Source organism: Amblyomma maculatum, chromosome 8 (genome assembly GCF_055883805.1).
Source record: "Amblyomma maculatum isolate TAMU_Amacu chromosome 8, ASM5588380v1, whole genome shotgun sequence".
Lineage (NCBI taxonomy): Eukaryota > Metazoa > Arthropoda > Arachnida > Ixodida > Ixodidae > Amblyomma > Amblyomma maculatum.
In genome coordinates, this window is record NC_139351.1 from 5,591,310 (window position 1) to 5,611,648 (window position 20,339).

Genomic DNA, 20,339 nt, shown 5'->3' on the forward strand with positions numbered 1-20,339 from the left:
AGTTTGGCGACAGCTAGTCTAGAGCAGCGCCGTGCCCTTTCCCCAAAGGTGCGCGCATCAGCGGTGATCATTTGCTGCGCTCTAGCACATGACATTTGCAGGCCATGTGCGTGAAGGACTGAGAGGGAACCGGTTTGGCAACTGCCGGTACAGAGCAGACTCAGCCAATGCAGCCATGGTGTTTGGAAGAAGGGAAATAACGCGATAGAGCGTAGCGCAAGGCTGTGCCCATTCTTCTGCCGAGCTTTCTCTCCCCCCTCCCTCCCCCTTTCACAGTCTTCGTTCGCAGTAGCACACACAACGCACGTGCCGACAAGCCAGCGCAGCCCGCTTGTGTGTTGTGAACATGGTTGCGAACCCTCTGTGTGCGGCGGGTGACATGCGATGCACGTGCGCATCTTGTATCGTCGTCCTGAACGTTGTGCATAATTATTATGTAAGCTATGGCGGCTGCAGACATTAAGGAGTGTTTTTTTTTTTTTTTTTTTTGCGCGAATCGTCCATTCTTGTCGTCGTGATGAACTTGTGGCGTAGCGTTAGCTATGGCGACTGCGAATGTTAAGAAGCAACATTTTTTTTTCTTTTTACGAGAGCCGTCCATCTTTGCATCTATGAATCAATGAAAGCATGCGGTCAGCTGTGATCATGACACAGGCTTTTAGCATTGTTCACTGCAAATGGCATTTGCAGGTAGCATGCTTTGCAATGATTTTGTGGCAGTGGACTCCGCCTGCCCCAAGTGCAGCATGATAAATCGAACCAGGCTTGTGCAGTCAAGCCATCACGGGCACTCTGCCAAGTTCGCTTCCCGCCACCTCAGGAGATAACATCAAAACTATTGGGTGCGAGGATATACCATGGCGCCACCTCTTCGCAGCACCGCATGACGCACTAAGGGGAATATCGCGCGTTGAATTGCTGCTGTGTGATGCTTTCCTAGGCAGTTTAGTTGTGCGCTGATGCTGAATTTATTTATTTACTTCATATACACTTGGGTTTAGGCCTATTGAAGACTATTTGAGGCGTTACGCCAACTCTATGGCAACAAGCTATTTCAAAGAGCCCGCGAGCTGTCGAAGAGCAGCCCGGCGAGTTTGAACTACTGCTACGACGGCGCACACCTGCAGCGTTGTTGTCGCTGTTGTTAAAAAAAAAAAATTTGCTGTTGTTTAGCTTGTGGTTAAACTGAGTTACGCAAGAGCAATCTGCATGGCTACGCTTAGGTTCGGCTTGAAAGTAAAGACATGGCCATTTATGCAGTGGTGGAGCTCGCTCCCAATAGTTAAGATAAACATGCCGTTAAATGAGCTGTGGATGCGACAGCCGAAACGAAGGGATGCGCCACCGAGTAACTCTTTTTTTTTTTTTTTTAATTCTCGGCGCCAAAAGTGGAGGGTGAGTTCATTTAGCGACTGGGTTGATTACGCGACAAATACAGTATCATTGTTCATGATCGCAAGCGGCGTCTCAAGCTGATGCCTGTATATCGAATTACCGATATATCAAACTATTTCGCGATCCCCTTCGAGTTTATGTCACAAAAAAGAAAAATATTCAGCAAATTTGAAAAAAAGAACACTAAAAGAATGCTGTGCGTATCAAAATAAAACACCGCATTATAAAAATAATTCAGACTCTAAAGAGCTCTCATTGCTGTAAAGGTTTCACAGGCCTATCTGCAGATTTCCTTTCTTACCACTGTTTGGAAGGAGTGGTTACCATTCAGTTCTTATAGCAGTTGTTGAGAGACCGACGCACCCATTCTTCCAACTGCTGTAACAAAATGTGGTGAGCCAGATTACTAAGGAACTAATATGTTATTTTGAAGGCTTGCCATTTTGTAATTGGTAAAAACTTTTATTTCCAACTTGGTCTTCTTGTACTGTAATGTTTCTGTGGTACGTTTTTCAGATGTAGTGGAGCACAATCTCGTCTACCATCAAAATTTTGAATCCCTTAAAACTTTCCTTAACTCTTTTCCTACCGTGGGCAAAGTGGCCGTTTTCTGTAATTTTTTTCTCTGTAAAAATTGTCATATCTAAAATTTTATACAGTACATGAAAAGAAAGCTAAATAGATTCGAGTTTTAGGCATACAACTTTGAATATAAAGTTGTGGGTTTTAGCACATAATATAATTTCCCAAAAACCATATTTTAGAAAAAAATTGAACAAAACTTGACAAAATGCACTTGTAAATGAACAAAACATTGAATAATTTTCCGAGATATACAAAACGCAGAGCATTATATTGGCCACTCCCAGTGGAAAAATGTAAGTTCAGTATTGAATAGTGTCCCTGATGCATAATGAGCAATCAACGAGGGCCGCTGCAGAGCGCCATGCCAAAACGGATGCCCGGGTCTCTTCTTGGGTAGAACGCCACTCCCTGTTTTGTGGGAGGCAAGATATGGTGCCCAAATGATGTCGACAGCCTGGGAATGAGTTGAATGACACGAACAACAACACACAAAAAAAAAAAACAACAAAAAAAACATTCAGAGTGGTCCCAGACGCAGGCAAAACAGGCCAACAAAGTGTAGCCGCCGATGTTCCGGGCAGGTTCCCATCGTCATCGGGGCCTGAACTGAATTTTGACGAAAAGACAGCATCTTCAGAGTCACTGCTGCTTGAGTTATCGATATCATTGGTCATAGACAGTGCGTAGTCGCCAGATTTGCGACATTTCGAAGTGCGCATCATCGATGTGGATGCTGCCATTCTTGCGTGCACGGAGCGCATTAAAAAATAGCCACCTCTCGGGAAAAAATTATGCAGCACTAAAATCTACGCTTCATTTACCAAACTACACGCTAGATGACGTAGCGTGTCCATGAGCGATGTGGAAAGGTTAAAAATTTGCGTGCGAAGTCATCGTTAGTGGGCCGGAGTGCGACCGCCGGTGTTCCAGGCTGGTTTCCATTGTCAGCGGGGTCGGAACTGAATACTGACAATGATTGGCAGCATCTTTAGAGTCGTTTCTGCTTGGGGCATCGATAACATTGATCATAGATAGTGCGTAGTCGTCAGATTTGTGACGTTTCGAAACGCGCGTCGTCGACACGGATGCCGCCATTCTCGCATGCGACTGAGACGCAGCCGCGAGTTCTGAGCGTGTTCAGAAATAGCCTCTTTGCGGGAAAAATGTAGGCGGCATCAGAATTGAAAATTCAGTTATTCAACTGCGTGTCCGTGAGCGACACGGAAGGGTTCAAAATCAGCATGCGAAGTTATTGTTAGCAGGCTGACGATGCTCAGTGTGTAGGGAAAGAGTTAAAACTAAAGGAAAGCGTAGCAGGTAGCAGGTGGCGGCAGAAAGTTAGGTGGGCGGATGAGGTCAAGAAGTTTACAGGGGTCAAGTGGATGCAGCTAGCACAGAACCGGGTTAATTGGAGGAATATGGGAGAAACCTTCACCCTGCAGTGGGTATAGTCAGGCTGATGATGAGGATGAAAACTTCAAGTTGAACTAGTTGGTAACGGCCTGCTGGGATCATTTTTTCAGCAGTTTGAAAGCAAAAAGAGTTCACTCAAGGGACACAATCTGGACAGGACAAGGGACACAGTCCGGTCTAGGAGTTGTCTCAAAGCCAGGTGCTTGTTGAGGTTCTCGAGGAGCCCCTTACACGTCATAGCTTTTCTTGTTGCTACAGTACGCAAACAAAATAATGGGTAGGCAGAGTGAGCATGTGCAACAGCTCGAAAGCACGGTGAAGTTGAGTATGCTTTCCATGGGTTACTGTTTGAAGCTCCAGGCAGATGTTTCATCTCTAGTAGTTTTTGCAGCGCGTAGCTGGACAAGGACAAAGACGGAGGAACAGGTAAGACGCACAGGCGCTGAACTGCAACTTTTCACCTGTCTGTGCCTGTTACCTGTTCCTCCGTCTTTGTCCTTGTCCGTCTACGCGCTGCAAAAACTATGGAAAAACAACTAGCCCGACAGCTTGTCCTCTTCTTGTCTGTTTCATCTCTGTTCATCATCTGAAATTGGAGCTTGTGAAGTTGTCTTTGGAGTCTTCTCTATAGACTGCTGTCATCAGAAAAATGCACATTAGAAGCAGCAGAATCATCTGATTGGCACCCAATTCGTTGCAATGCTGACATGAGCTTGACATATTGTTTTACACTTGGGGCTTTGTAACTTGGAATAAATACTTAATGTTACTGCCTGCCGGAAAAAAAGAAAAGAACCAAATGGACATAAACCTAAACTACAGTTGTCATACTATCTTCCTAGATGTGGCTACATGTTCCAACACATGGAAATTTGTGTTCGGAAAACTGTCATCCTAATAGAAACGGCGGCTTACGGGGGGTGCGAAAACAGATAATTTTGCCTAAAGAGAAAATGCACACCAATTATTATTACACATAATAATGTGAAGGTTGAGTGCAGCCTTTTAAGTTGCTGAAAAATGATCTCTTTGTCGCCAGCGGCATGAACGAGAAGCAAGCATCCATTCTGCCACCGATACAGTCTGCAGGACTTCTGGTTGAGCAGCATCATCTAGCAGCTAATCGGAGACATTTTATGAAGCCGTATTATAGCGCAGTTTCCACAGCTTCTGTTTGGGCAGCAGCAGCTGGTGGCAAATTGGTAAAATTCTGTCAAAACAAAGGAGAGCACAGTTAAACGTGTCGATTCTTGGCAGTTTTGTTACGCAGTTCACTAGTGATGTATTTTTTAAATGCAAAAAGCAGAAGTTGGATTCTACTTGTCCTTGCTTTTCCTTTCTCTCGTTTATTGTTGCGCTCTGTTTTTAAGGGGCACTTAAGCTCCTCTTTCAAGGGCAGGACGTGATAGCATTAAGAGGTCCCCCTGTATCTCCATGCTGCCTGTCTGAGAAGTCATTGTACTATGTGGTCATGGATAGTTGCCTGAGGCAGAACAGAACCTTGTTGTGTTGTGTGGCTTTGCACATAAAATGGTATCTTACGACTGCATGCTGTGTCCGTGATAAGAAAGGTAAAAGTTACAGGAGTAATGATTAAGCAGCTGCAGTAAGGTGCATGCTGCCATTCCTAGCGTATAGTGGTGCATACATGTGATGGTCACCGGAACTTCCACGATTCAATAAATGGTGTTGTTTGAATCGGGGCACTTGCGAACAGTATAAATTGTTCACTCTCTATTGTCAGCTCAGTGAACAAGCTGCTATTGCTTCGTACTCTTAAATGTCTCCCTAATTTTAGTGCACCAAGAGCATTTTGTTGAGGTAACTTCAATGTGTCTTCATATTGGACGTACACACCTGATGCATAATTTCTTGCTGGCAAAAAACGACAAACCTCTATGGGAAAAATGTGAAGATGAGCTCATGGTAAATCATATTATATATTCGTGCACAAAACTCAGGAGAACTAGGAAAGGAAAACTTTTTGATCAATTTTACAAGCAACAAATCTTGTTTCACCCATGGTTGCTCTTAGATGAACATGCACTCGAAGACTTGCCTCATCTGTTTAGATATTTTTAAAAGAAGCATATGTCTTAAGCGACCATCAGTTATCCTCTCTTCGCACTACATGTCCTGCCCATGCCCATTTCTTCTTAATTTCCACTAGAATGTCAGTAACTTGAGTTATTTCTCTGACCCACTCTGCATGCTTCCTATCTCTTAATGTTACCCCTACCATTTTTCGTTCCATCGCTTAGGGTAACAAACTGGATTCCAAGGGAAGGAAAGCGTAGCAGGGGGCGGCAGAAAGTTAGATGGGCGGATGAGGTTAAGAAGTTCGCAGGGGCCAAGTGGATGCAGCTAGCACAGAACCGGATTAATTGGAGAAATATGGGAGAGGCCTTTGCCCTGCAGTGGGTATAGTCAGGCTGATGATGATATGATGATGATGATATGTCCTAAACAAAAAAATAGAACAAATGCAGTGTAATAAAAACGACCAGCAGAACATATAGGTAACCAATGATAGTCATAGTTGCTTATATTTTCACTGAAATAATAATTTGGAGCTGGTTTAAGACTCATTTAGAAGATGTAGCTATTGTTTCTGTTGGAATATAAGCAAATGCAGCACCATCTGCACAGACACCAAGCTAATAGCAGCACTTGGTTCTGCAGTGCTATCAGGGACAGAAGTAGGGGATGCAGATTGTGCTCATTTTTTCCTAATTTTCCTGGCGTAGGATGGCACTGCCAATACAGCAGTCTGGGAACTTTCTTTTTGGCTGGCATTGCTGCAGGTGATGGAGATATTAGATTCATTTCGATAAAACTAGGCTTAAGCACTGTTCTTTGTTTGAAAATTTTTATCCCTAACGAGGTTGAGGTTTAGCGAGAAGGGACTGTGGGAGGGGCTGTGAGCAATGCAACTGCAGGTTGCCTTGCATAAATTCAAGCCAGGGCTTTTACCCTGCCTTATCATATTCCGTTTTTGTGCCACTCTGTGCTAACCGCCATGGACCACTGGTATTCGCATGCATGCCTGGTGAGAGGAGCCAAGACCTTCCAGAGTTTTGGAGGGCGCTAATCTGCCATACTAAGGGAGACCTTCTAGGTTACCAGTCCCTCTGTTCTCACGCTGGTACCAGAGTGCTGATCATGCAGTGGAGTCTGATGAAGGAATTGGTCTTGTTTTAGTTTATGGGGTTTAAACTCCTAAAGTGGCTCAGGCTATGAAAGGCGCCGTAGTGGAGGGCAACCACATGGGAACATTCTTCAATGCGTACTGACAGCGAACACACGGGCAGCTTGCTTTTCACCTCCATCGAAAAGTGGCTGCCGTGGCCGGGATGGGCAGGTTTCTGTGGAGACTTGTGTACATGCCTATTCAGGCCAGCCGACAACTTGATGGGATGCCAGCTCACTTTGACTAACATAGTGCAATGTATTTCTCGCACGAAATCACACTATCTAGGACTTCTAAATCTTCTAAGCATTTGTGTAAAGCATTCAGTTCAGTTCACTTCAGACTCTCAGTCGTGTCCGACTCTTCGTGACCCTATGGACCATATCACGCCACGCTTTCCGGTCTCTCACTATCTTCCTAACATCACATAACATTAAAACAGAGTTAAAAAAATTGCCATGCCCAACATCCTTGCAGTACAAAGTAGCATGGCCTTAACATCACTCATGACTTAGGCCAACGATCCTCAAAGGCATACAATCTGTATACACCATGTGAGAATCCTGTGTGTGTGTTCCTTGTTTTTATGTTGATGTGGGTCATATCCTTGTCACCCTCCATAATAGGAGCTCCTCGAGCACTCTCTGGCTGGCACCTGCAGTTGCCATTGAAGGGTGCCCCTGGATGCCTTGCAGAAACATTCTGGTTTCTACAGAAAACTGGGGAAAAAAATGCTTTCCACTTCTGTTTGGGACCTTTATTATGAGGATTTTAATCAAGGATAACTCTCCATATTGGATGGAACAAAGTGAAGACAGATGAAACAAAAGAAAAGGGGCTCACAGATATGTTTTTTTTTTTTTTTTTTTTACATGTAGGCTGCTCACTACGCAACAGGGATTATCTTTTTGTGATATGGCACTATCAAAGATGTTCATTTGTTTTTTTCATGTACGCTGGTGGTCGACTATGGTGAAATGTATCCGCACAGATTACTGTCACAATTTATGAGATCTTGTTGTATCTTACGCCGTATATAACAATACCCGCTGAGAGCCTTTGGGGTGTGTAAATAAATTGTGTCCATCATGGAAATGGATTTCTACCAACTAGGCCAAATGACCACCCTACTGCAGAATAATACACTCTACCTTTGTGTGAGCATTGTGCAATGTGCTTTTTGTGCTGCTGCCTTAGTGGATGGCGCAGTAGAAAAACCAGTCTCAAGCAGTATCTATTCTCTTTCACATTCTGTGCAGCCAACTGCCTGGTCTCATACTGGCACCACGGAAACTGGAGGGGAGCAGTCAGGTGCCCAGTTTGTCGGCAGCAGGTCAGTGCCCCCCTTTCTTTTTTCTTTTTGTCAAGAGCACAGCATGCAGTACCTAGGCACTACATCTGACCCTGGTTCTTCTCCAGGTGAAGGGCTATCTATTGAAGCAGAAGGAAGGCCTGCATTCAGGTGCTGTTTCAGACATGTGCCCAATTTTTGTATACTGTTTAACTTGGCATGCACAGTTGGAAAACCTATGCAAGCGGTGTCCTTGCAAAAACTGTTTTGGCTTCGTTTGATTTACAGGCTTAACAAACTCAGGTTAGAAGGGACACCATAGTGGAAGGCTCTGGAAAGTTTAACCACCTGTGCTTCTTTAACATGCGCTGACATTGCACAGTAAATGAGCGCCTTGCTTTTTGCCTCCATCAAAAATATTGTGGGTGTTTAAGCATGGCTTGAACCTAGTGATAGAAGGAAAGCTGCAAGTGTTGCAGCAAGAGCCCTGTAAGACCGCCTTTTTAGTCCAGGGTATTTTTTAAATAATTTTTATTTAAGTTAGGTCTTGGGGAACAAAGGTGCCTTATACTTTTGGATGGACACCAAGGAATGGTGGACACCTACACCTAACCAGTTCAAAGTCACATTTTCTCATTTCTTTCTTGTAAATTGTTTATAAGAGAGTAAAGGCACAGCATCTCTTGTACTTCTAAATAGGTCCAGTAGCGGAAGGCTGCAGAGTAATTTTGCTTACCTGCAGGCCTTCAATGGGGTGCCTCTCTGTTAGGTTTTGGGGACAGGAAGGCACAGTATACTTTTGAGTGGACACCACACAATCATGGGCACCTACTCTTCAGTCGAAGCACTGCAGATGAAGTTATGTGATGTTAGGAAGATAGTGAGAGACCAGAACTTCAATATGACCAAAGGAGAGGAAGACAGAGTGGACACCATCATCAAAATGGCAATAAAACCGCACTCAAGCTCCCCAAGAACATGCCAAACCACAAGCTGGCAACTCTGAGTCTGCACAATACAATACAAGAATTAGCGGAAGCCCAGATTAAGTCGCAGCTGTACAGACTTCGCCAAACGAGGATGGGAAAACGGGTGCTGTAAAGGCTTGGGTACAGCACACACCTACAGGCTTGTAACAGGACAACAGAGGTACTGGGGGAGGTCAGAAATTGGTACAGAGTTCAGCCCATACCAAGAAATATGGACCCCCGCCTACACCCGGGAAGGAGGCAGGCGAGGGCAGAGTATTATGAGAAAACATTCGGCCAAAAAGTTGCGTCAAGTTTCACCGACGCAGCTTTATACGAAGCCAACGCAAAGGGGGCGGTAGCCATGGTCACTGACTGCGAGGGCCGCGAGCTAGTTAGCGCCTCGATCCAAAACTGTACGGTCACCGAGGCAGAAGTGGCTATCGCACTGGCCATTAGGCAGGGAAGAGAAACGGGGGAGAGTCTGAACGATGCTGTCAAATTCTCCATCCGCATGCAGAAATTTTCAGCGGGGCAAGATGTCTAAGACAGCGCACCAGTCCCGACTTCTATAAGCGAGCCAACAAAACCATACACTCAAACACTAGTGTGGAGTCCGGGGCATGCAGGGATCACGGAGAATTTGTATGCGGACAGGGTAGCCCGAGGACATGTAACCTACCTGCGCCCAATAGTCTCGGGGCAGAGGACCTGATTCCGCTTGACCCCGACTACACCATAATACTCCCCCTCCATATCTACAGCGCGATAAACGGAACAAGAGAACACAATATCGACAAACACAGCGCTGTGTTTGTCGATATTGTGTTCTCTTGTCCCGTTTATCGCGCTGTAGATATGGAACATCGTCACCAACTCGCCCAACAACTGACCTGTCGACCATAATACTACAGCACTACAGAGGCTTGCGGAAAGCATATCCGGAGCCACATAAAAAGCTCAGCAACGAGGAGGCCATAGATCTGAGGCGGCTACAGATGGGCGCAATCATTAATTTACACATAATACACGTGATGCATCCCACTACATTCAGAGACGAATACCCATGGCGCGGGAGAACCCCTACCTTGTACCACATAACGTGGGAATGCAGTGCACATCAAATACAAGCAGTTCCAAATTCAAATGAAAGGCAGTGGGAGGCTTTGCTGGCCAGCTGTGACCCGGAAGCTCAGCTCTACCTGGTCACAAGAGCTCGCAAGCTGGCGAAAGCCAGTGGTGCCCTGGACTGGGGGTGCCAACTGCTCGTCAGCCTCGGCTAAGATTCCCAAGCATTTAATAAAAATTACTCACTTGCCCACTCACTCACTCATGCTGCATCGCAAGTTCTGGCGTTCTTTGGCACCTCACCTTCTTTATCACTTGGCATCTCAGAATTTATGACATAGGTACTATGTCCAAGTTAGACAGGTTGCTGTCATCCACACAACTTGAGGGCAGCCACCCAATGGTTGTATATTTCTGCCAGGTATAGTTGACATCCGACTGGTACTCGCACACTAGTCGACTTGATTATTGCCTAGTAGAATGCGGTTTGAATTGGCTGTTTTGTTCCCTCTGTATGCACGACCAGTTTTAGTAAGAACCTCACTATAGTAAGCTCAGATATAGTAAAGTTCATCTTCCAGAGACGACTCAACATGTTTGCCCCTTTATAGTAAACACACCTTTGTTAAAAATTGGTTATACTAAAATGCATCTGGTTGCTGCGACGACTTCTCATGAAGTGACATCACCATATGCGCACTACCCAGGATTTTGAGGCAGATTTTTCTTTTTAGGAAAAAATAAATAACATCAAGTGTTATTTTTTAAAATGGGTTTACTACCAGGCATGGCAACACTGAAGAGAAGCCAACCTTACATAGGCCTTGGAGCTGGAAAGCATGCAGTGCATAGAAAAAAAATGTAAAGCTGGCTGCAAACATGGAAGAAGGTGTCGTGGTTCGTTCAGAAAGTAAGAGAGAGTAAAAGTGCAGCGAGAAAAAGGGAAGGAAAGAAATGGCTGAGCATTCACAGAACTGTAAGCACGCCGTGTGTGGTTTAGCAGTGCTTAACTGTTGCGCACATTTCTCATCTGTTGCCTCTTAAAAGACGGAAACAGTGAATGATGACACGATGTTCATGCGAAGCTTCGGTTCTCACATGAAATCAAACTCAATTGTATTTGTGTCCACGTTGCATTCATGCTGAAGAGGTACTTCCACAGAATGTAAACGAAAACAATCTTATAACTGAAAAAAAAGAAAATGGCACAAAAAGATAGTTATTTTAGCTTTTTTTTCATGAAGTAACAATATATGTTTAGTTAGCAATGAATTCGGTAAATTCGAACAAGGTGGGTGGTCCCAGCCAATGCCGATGTAAGTCTGTGGCATCAGACGCTTATTATTTGGACATATACAGGCTTGCTCCAGTTAATTCAAACATGAGATTGTGTCAAGGTCTATTTCTGAGGTTTCATGGAAGAGAGAGCAGGCAGCCGCCGCCGAGGCCGCTAAGTCCTACCTTTTGACGTCGCTGGCCATAGCGCCATTTAGGCTTTACCTACTCTTGCATGGATTTACCTGGTTTCATCGTCTGTCCCCGTTTTGAACATGCGCAGTCTCTGTGTCGCTCTTTCGCTGAGCGTTTTTTCTTTTGCCACGTACTGTGCGCCAAGCCGCCCAGACGCAGCGGCACGTAGTTCGAATTATCCATAGCGGAACTGACTCACGTTTGAATTAACGGGCTTTTTTGTACACAGATCTCTATGGAGCTTGGCCGGACCGAGTAGTGTAGTTGGAATTATCCGAAAATTAGAATTATCAAGATTCGAATTAACGAGCTTTCACTGTAATTGCAGTAGATCTTAAATTTTGGTAGACGTGTAATACTTTTCTCAAAAAGCCAAATTTAGTGCCAGTCCACTGAAAAGTAATGGTATCCAGCTAGATTGAGATCTGGGGTGAGAACTTTTTCATATCTCCTCAAAATACGGTCATTACTAAAACATATATATGCTACCCTCTTGTTAAAGTGCAGCTCCAGAATGTTGTTCAACAATAGACCGCAGTGTTAAAGTGCAGCTCCAGAATGTTGTTCAACAATAGACCGCAGTTAATCAAACCCTTGCTACTCCGGCTCGAGGATAAATACCAAGAGTTGGGAATACTAAATTCTCTTCCTGATATTGAATCAAGGCACGATCCACTACTACCATGGTACAGCCCTCCCCATTGTTTTTGATTTCACATTGACTCAGTTTTGTAAACAGAAAACACCACATGAACATATTTTGCAAGAATTTCTAGCTCTTAAAGAAAAGTACTCAAACTGCACACAGTTTTATACAGATGGCTCCAAGACAATCAAGCATGTTGGAAGTGCAGTAGTGGAAGGAAAATGGGAAAAAATAGACTGCCTCAGTGTACGAGCATTTTTACCGCTGAGTGTTATGCACTTGCTATGGCAGTAAGAAAAATAGCCAATGGGAACATCACAAACAGTATTATTTACACAGACTCTCTAAGTGTCTTGACAGCCCTTCACCACAAAAACGCAGTTGCTCCACTACTTGGAGATATCATATGAGGAAGTTTTCCAAAGGGCTGCGGCCTAAGAGAAGCTATTTGCATGGCTGCTCGCCATACTGCTGTGTTTATTGTTCCCCGTTTTCCAAATAAGCCATGGCTCAGCATGAAAGGGAGTGTCAGTCATGGCATGGCAGCCATTTGAAATGAGGCTCCTGTTTGTCGCTACCGCCAGGTGCGAAGTTCGCACAGTTATTCGATTTTTGAACGCAAAAGGCGTTAAGCCAATCGAAATTCATCGCCAGTTGATGGGAGTGTATGGAGTCGTGCATGGATGTTAAAAACGTCGGCGAGTGGTGTAGGGAGTTAGCTGCTGGTCGCACTGAAATTCACGATGAAGAAAGAAGCAGGAGACCATCAATTTCTGATGAGACATTCGCGAAGATCAAAGAAATTCTGCAGCAAGATCGGAGGATCACGCTCGACGAACTCTGGATACTGGTTCCTGGCATTTCTAGAAGCATTATACTCATAGGAATTTGACAGCAAAGTTGAAATATCAGAAGGTGTGCGCAAGATCTGTTCCGTGAATGCTCACAGATGATCATCAACGGCAACGCATTGACTCCTCCCGCGAATTTCTTCAGTGTTATGGAAATGAAAAGGACACCTTTTTGGATTCCATGGTTATGGGTGATGAAACCTGGGCATTCCACTTCACACCTGAGACCAAGAATTACATGAGTGGCGGCATTCCTCTTCACCCAAGCCTCGAAAATTCAAACGAACACAGTCTGCCGGCAAAGTCATGGCAACTGTGTTTTGGGATACATGGCGGCGAGCTGGTATGACATGAGCATACAAAAACTGCCCCAGCGTCTGCAAAAATGCATAGACCACACGGCGATAATATGGAAAAGTAGAAGAATGGTCTGCCTTTTAAGTGATTTGTAAATAGTTTAAAATAAGCATTTCTTTCGATTTATAAAAGAACTGGAGACCTTAATTTTGGTATAACCATCATACATAATATATCAGCAGCCTCTGCTCAAGGACATAACATAACATTTTGTTGGGTCTTGAGTCATGTCGTCATTGAAGGCAATGAGAGAGCAGACATTGGCACTGCTCAAGCCCATGACAAACAGATCAAGAACATAAATATTCGGTACAGAGACTGCATGGTGCTAGTGCGCTGTAAAGTAAAGGAGAAATGGCAGTCATCATGGTGTAGCGAGGTAAATAACAAACTGCAGTTGGTGAAGCCAATTTTGGGGGAATGGAAATCATGTCATCCTCAAGAACGTTTTATAGAAGTAATTTGATGTCGACTCCGCATTGGCCATACACACTTGGCGCATAGTTTTTTTGTTGAGAAAAGAAAACAAATCATTGTGTGAAGAATGCAAAGAGGAACTCACCATAAACCATGCTTTATTTTAGTGCACAGGACTTGAAACACAAAGGAAATGGTAATTTACTAGATTTTACAATGAGCACATTTCGTTCCATTCAGCATTGATTTTAGGTGAAAATGGTCTTGTTAATCTGTCATGCGGTTTTAGCTTTCTAAAGGAAGCAAACGTTTTAAAGAAACTGTAGAATGAATAAATATACTCCACTAAGCTCAAGATACAACCTTGTGCCTGGCGCATGATAGCCTGAGCCGCTTTTGTGCCACTAAACCCAATACAACACAATACAATTAATCATTTATCAGCAAGAGAATTTTGTTGGGATTCTATGGGGCTTGTGGCTTTGCTCTCGAAGCCCAAAAAGCCATGCCACTGGCTCGGGCCACATTCAGGCTGTGAAGAGCGACACGTCGAGGCATAGCCAAGCTGTTCATTGGGATTTTTCGATCTGTTCTTGCTTCCTCATTAATAGCAGCACTTGCATGCTTCAGTGTCTTTGAGTTGTCGTCTCTCCTTCGCGCAGAAGGGGAGGGAGAAGGAGGAGAGGTTGCCTTCTGGGCTACGTCAGTTTTTCTCACCCCACCCTCAACTTCAACTGCTCTGAGGGAAGGAGACCACGAGGAGAAGGCTGGCCCCGAAAGAGAGCGCGGGAGGATGTTCGCTGCGTTGAGTGGACACGGGGAATGGCGTGACAGATTGGCACAATTTGCTTTTGGAAAGATATGCCAAGCATTGGAAGGTCAACAAAAAAAAACGTGTATCTAGTGTGTGTTGAAGCAGCCATCATAACCTTTGTGCATTTTTGAAGTGCACAGAGCAGTGCAGAAAAAGATGTATGTGTTATGAAGTGACAAAGTGAAGAAAAAATGAAGAAATGAAAAAGGGGGACAGGCTTTTTGTCTGGATTTTAATGCGGTAACATTAAGGGCCTGTTCCCCAGAATGTCCAGCATCAATGTTCTGGGTGAAAAATCTTGGGCATGGCTTCGGTAGGTGGTAATTGTCAGGTGACATGGCCGTGTGCTGCATGGTTGTAGGCTTCGGGACGTCGCTAGACTAAACATTTGTTGTCAGTTCAGCGCTGTGTTTGCCCCTTCCTTCCTTTGGCCTTGTGTTGTTGTGCTGCTTCACTAGATAATGACATGACAGATACTGCCATCTTAGGGTTCTACTTTGAGACAGGAGAGTGAGACCAGAATCAAACCTCAGGATCAGACACGCTGCTCTTAGGCTGTGCAGGCATGTCTGTAAGGCCTTGTTAAATAAAGCAAGGCTTTGTACATATCTTTTCATGTAGCACATAGCACGATTGACTTTCGCAATATAGGCCATTTTTGAGCCGCACACCACTGCAAACTGCAAGTGGCGTGCAAAGCACAGCAGCATTTGTGAGGGCAGCGATGTATGGGCAGAACACTGCCGCAAACTTCTTGCAATGTTTAAGTGCAGCTGACGAGCACAGAGTCAACAATTTTGGGGCAGTGTGTAGTGCTCAAGGCTGCAGCTGTGGTCCGCATGTTTGTATCATCCATAGTGGTGTGGGAGACTGTTTGGAACATTCAAAATTCTGCACATTGTACACAATCTACTGCGGGCGGGCATTTTACAAATTGGTATCATCCTAAAACTTCTATCTATTGGGTTCATATCACTGAGATTCCACTGTAGGAGCACAAAATTAACAGGTTTGTGATTTAGAGAAGCAAAAAGTGCATGTAAATGAACGAGGATTCTGAAAAGAGCCTGCAGACGGGAGCCCTTAATTGCTGCTGTTGTGTCTAGTCCTTAAATATGCAGCTTAAGTGGCCCCACAATCTTAGGCATGTACAGTAATACTCCGTCAAACCAATACTCGTGTGAATTGTTTCGTGGCTGCCGCATGCTGGTCTAAAAATATCCTGCATGTTCTAAAGCTCTCATTTTTGTTTTCTGCTGGGTGTAAATGTCTTTCGAGAGGGATAATTTGGCAGCTGCATAGAGAGTCTTGTTTTCCCGATCTGAGACTACCAAGCGTTGATATTGGCACTAGTGATCTCTTTTAGTCAAAAGCACTGATCCTAGATCCCCTGCAAAACTTGTCTTCCTTGTGGAGCAGCTGTGATTGGTCAACAACTGCATAGCAGCGTGTTGCTGTGCATAACAACCGCATAGCAACAAGCTGCTGAGGCAGTGGCAAATCCCATAGAATGGCGGTGCAGTTGCACAGCCAATCAATAAAAATATGAGACTTAATTGGTGACTAACATTGCGTCTCTTTCTAGTCAAAGCAAAACCTGGGCAACACTGCTTTCTCACAGTGTTGGAATCTTAGCCAAAGTTCTCAAAATTTTTTTTTACCTAACTCAAAATATTGTTCACACAAAATGTTGATATTTACTGATATAATGCTCATAGCTCTCCTTCAAGAAACATTTTCTGTGACTTATTTACGCAGCACCTGTGTAAAAAAACAATGACATTTCTGTACATTTTTATTTGTGGTAACAAATTTTTGTGTAAATTGTTTTCACGTCCCCTTGTTTAGTTATGACATTTAAAGAAAGAACTTCTGTTGTAAAACTGATGCTGTAGACTTTATACTAAGCATACTGTGTTAAATGCAAGGGAATATTAGCTGCACCATTGAAGAACTACTACATTTCCATGGGGAAGAAAGTGTCAAGTGGCTATGGTTTTACTTGGAAGGTGTCTAAGGAGAGCTGGTGCCTCGCAGGTGTCCGTGATGCTGCGCTGCTTCCAGGACCAGCACTCTGCCGAAGACACGGATGCACAGCGCGAGGAACGGACTCGCCTGCTTCGAGACATCAACGACTACAATCGCCGCTACTCTGGGGAGCCCAGGCCAGTGAGTGCATTCTAATACATTGGTTCAAATGCACTTTCCTGTGTTTTCTCTAGCAGTGATTTCCTTATTTCAGGATTATTTGGTATTGATCATAGTGCAGACATGATGCCTTTTTTATGCAATTTAGAAAACACAGGTACATTCCCCAAAACAGCGAGGTTGGACCTTTTTCTTTTTCATGCAGGCAGGTTTTTCTCATGAGTAGTAATATGGTTTTATTTCTGGATGTTAGGTGTCGTGTGCATGCTCAGAGCTGAAAGTGATTCTATAATTGTTTGGGTGTTTGTTTGCCAAATCCTGGCATTTCAAGGCACCAGTTTTCAACTATTATAACACCTACAGAAGCCTATACAAACTTAACCACCAGTGTTATGCATTAAAAAAACTCTGGAGGTAGCGTTCTTGATTCCTGGAGACACCCTTTCTGCAGAAAATTGTTTGTTTTGAGTCAGAATGGATGCAATGTATGAAATGGTTAGCATGTGCTTTGCAATTGAAGTTCTGCTTATTCCTTAGTTGGTTTATGTTGAACTTGCAGGCAGAGTGCAAAGATATAGAGGACAATGAAAAGACACGCTGGACAAACAAAACGGATGCTGTTGCAAACACAAACATTTTGTTCTGAAATGTTTCATTTTTTTGTGTGTGTATTTTCTGCTAGTTCAGCATGTTCTTACACTTTGGGTGACTGCCATCTCGTGCTCTAATAGCATTGAACAAGAACCCTGGCTTTAGCTCTGTTATGCAGTTTTTGTAAAGCCACCTCAATGCAACATTTTTGGCCGTCGTGAAGGACACGACTTCTGTAAGGTATACAGGCCAACTAGAGTAAAAAAAAGCCACTGCACTGGCTTTTCTGACCTTGTTCACTGAACCATTAGCGAAAATTTTAAGGTGGCAGGCATACTTTGTTTTCAGATGCTCAAGGGTGAGTGAACGCGTTGCCACCAAATAAGAACTGCACTTAGCGTACACAAGAGGATTAGTGGCCGTACAATCGAGGCTCGGAAGTGACCAGCGGGGTTTCAACAGCTTACTTTGCCTTCGAACATGAAGGCCCAGAAAACTAGGTATTACCGTATTTTCTCGAATCCAGGCCGGCTATGGTTCTAAGCCGACACACGAAAGTTGAAAACCACAGAAAAAAGGAAAAACTTACCTCAATTGTAGGCTGACTGAGCAAACAAGAAGTACAGCACGCAAATGACATTTATTTACATTATCCTGCTCAGTCAGCGTTATCGCTGACTTCCTTATCGCTGGGCTCCTAGTAGAACTCACAGCCTTTGGTGCCATCAAGTGCATTGGAAATGCAGCACTTGCGGAATGTGCACACAACCAGGCTTTCCGGGATATCATCCCAGGCTGCAGAAATTCAACTGGCCACGACTCCCAGCTACGCACGTTTTACATGACCTGTTTGTGTAAGCTCATGCTCTTCACCAAACTAGTCCAGGTAGTATTTGCATAGCCGATCCTTGAAAGGCTGGTATACATCAGAGGCTGTAACTGGCCTGTCATGCCACCAGGTACCACACGAGAAGACAAGGCCAAAATGGCAGCCAGTGCTCATGTGTGCTTTGGCCGGCGTAGGCTACGGCCTGTCTTTTGTTGGCGTTTCGTGGGGGCGCCACCTGCGTGATACTTTTTTTTTTCTATTTTACGATTATGAAACCCCCAAAATTCTCGAATCTAAGCCGACCCAGAGTTTTATTACTCGTTTTCTTTTTTTTTTTTTTTAAACTATTGGCCTAGATTCGAATAAATGCGATAAATACCAAGTAGGCTTGAAACTCTGATCTCTTGCGTAGCTGATGCAGAAGGGCTTGCCCAGCTACTGTCTCTCCGAGGCGGCCAAGTTGCATTGGTAATATCTGTGAAGTGAAAAGGCTAAGGGGTTTCACTAGTGACTCGTGAAATACTGCATGGCTCACTGCTGCCTGAGGAAGTCCAATGGCTCTTCTTAGGCCCTCTCTGGGCAAGATTTTTAGACAATAAAGGCATGATACCAAGGGGGAAATTAAAGGTAATTAATACAATATGCAACTAATCACCAGTGCCTTACCATTGAAGAAAGGTAGTTTCCCTATTGCTCACTTGCAGTTCTATAAATTACATTGAGACCCAATGGTAAAGATGGGGCAACTGCATCTACATCTTGTCACCACTGTAGACGGGAGTCAATAATTGCACCTAAAATATGCATGTGACTGAGTTGGTGACTACAAGAGTGACCAAAGTGTACAGTCGAGCATGTCTTCCTTCACCTCAGATCTGACTGAGGCCTACTTATCACTCTAGTGTGCCTGGGCCTGGCCCGCCAAACTCTGCATGAAGCCCAGCCCTGGTAATCTCTGCCATAACTGCAAACAAGATAAATTGTCCTGTGAAAGTAGATGTTGACTATGCAAGTAAAGAACTCTTTGAAGAAGCATGGAAAATTAAACGAGGACAAAAAGGAACACTTGCAGACAAGACAGGCGTTGACTGCTGTGCCCATCCTGTTTGTAAGTGTTCCTTTTTATTTTTCACGCTGTTTCTGGTTGATGTTGAACCACAGTTTGAATTGCTGAAATCTGAATCCTAATTGCAAGCAAAATAGTTGCCAGCAAAGTTTTGAAATATTGAAGTGGTCTCAAAAACAAAGAAAGATGAAATGAGGCGTGCTTGCCTGCTCGGCTTTTTCTATAGTTAACTCGGATGTCAGCAGCTTCGAAGTTCTATGAAAAGGGCTGCAGTTTTGGGCAATAAACTACTCTATATGGTTAAATAGAATCACTTTTTGTGGTCCACAATGGCTCGACATCAAATGTTCTCACAGGTGTAGTAGTGAAATTTGTTTTTATCTAATGAACCAAGTTTAGTGGGCAGATTAATGGGCACACAATGGCCACATTTCAGTGGAGATGAAAAACAAAAGTGCCTGCTTAATATGTAATATGTATTAATAAACCTGCTCTTCTGCAATTGCATTTTTGGTAGCATACAGGCACATCTTTGGGAGGTGAAGGCACGCAGTTCTTGAAACAAATGGCTGCTTGTCAAGTAGTCGAATGAAGATCCTTCTCGGACAGTTTCTATGAGACTTGAAATGTCCAGTGACGAGTGCTGGCATGAAACTGAACAGATCCACAGCGCTTTTTGGCAGAAGCAGGGGCATGTCAGCCCAAATCACTGGTGCTCTGTACTTCTGTAGGAGAGCATGAAAATGAGCCATTTGCCAGGCCTGAAATCATCATCGTGATCATCAGCCGGGCAGTGGGTATATGATCATCATGATCATATACCCACTGCAAGGTGAAGGCCTTTCTCATATTTCTCCAATTAAGCCAGTCCTGTGCCAGCTGCATCCACCTGACCCCTACATACTTCTTGACCTCATCCGCCCTCCTAGCTTTCTGCTGCCCCCTGCTACACTTGCCTTCTCTTGGAATCCACTGTCACCCTTGGGGAGCATTGGTGACCTTGCCTCACGATCATGCTTCGTCCCCTGCGACTAGAGGGTCAGTAGCTTGCGTTTGCCTTGTGACCCACTCTGCTCTCTTCACTACTAACAACTATGCGACAATGCCAGCAGAGTGATGGAGCATGTGGCAGGTTAGAGCAGGTGTGAGTGTGATCATAGGCTGCCGCTCTTTATTTACTGCAGAGTGCCACCAATATCATTCAGCTGTCAGGTGTTAAGCTTGGTCATTAAACTCGTTA

General features: G+C 44.2%; 1 protein-coding gene across 1 annotated transcript in view; it reads left to right on the forward strand.

Annotated features, from left to right (window-relative positions):
- The window catches only part of LOC146180473 (E3 ubiquitin-protein ligase RNF170-like), a 42,376-nt gene that overhangs the window by 13,309 nt on the left and 8,728 nt on the right, over positions 1-20,339 (forward strand). The window contains exons 3-4 of the mRNA XM_084576065.1: positions 7,843-7,916; positions 16,503-16,634. Coding sequence (XP_084432191.1) covers positions 7,843-7,916; positions 16,503-16,634 — 206 coding nt within the window. The remainder of the gene's footprint in view (positions 1-7,842; positions 7,917-16,502; positions 16,635-20,339) is intronic.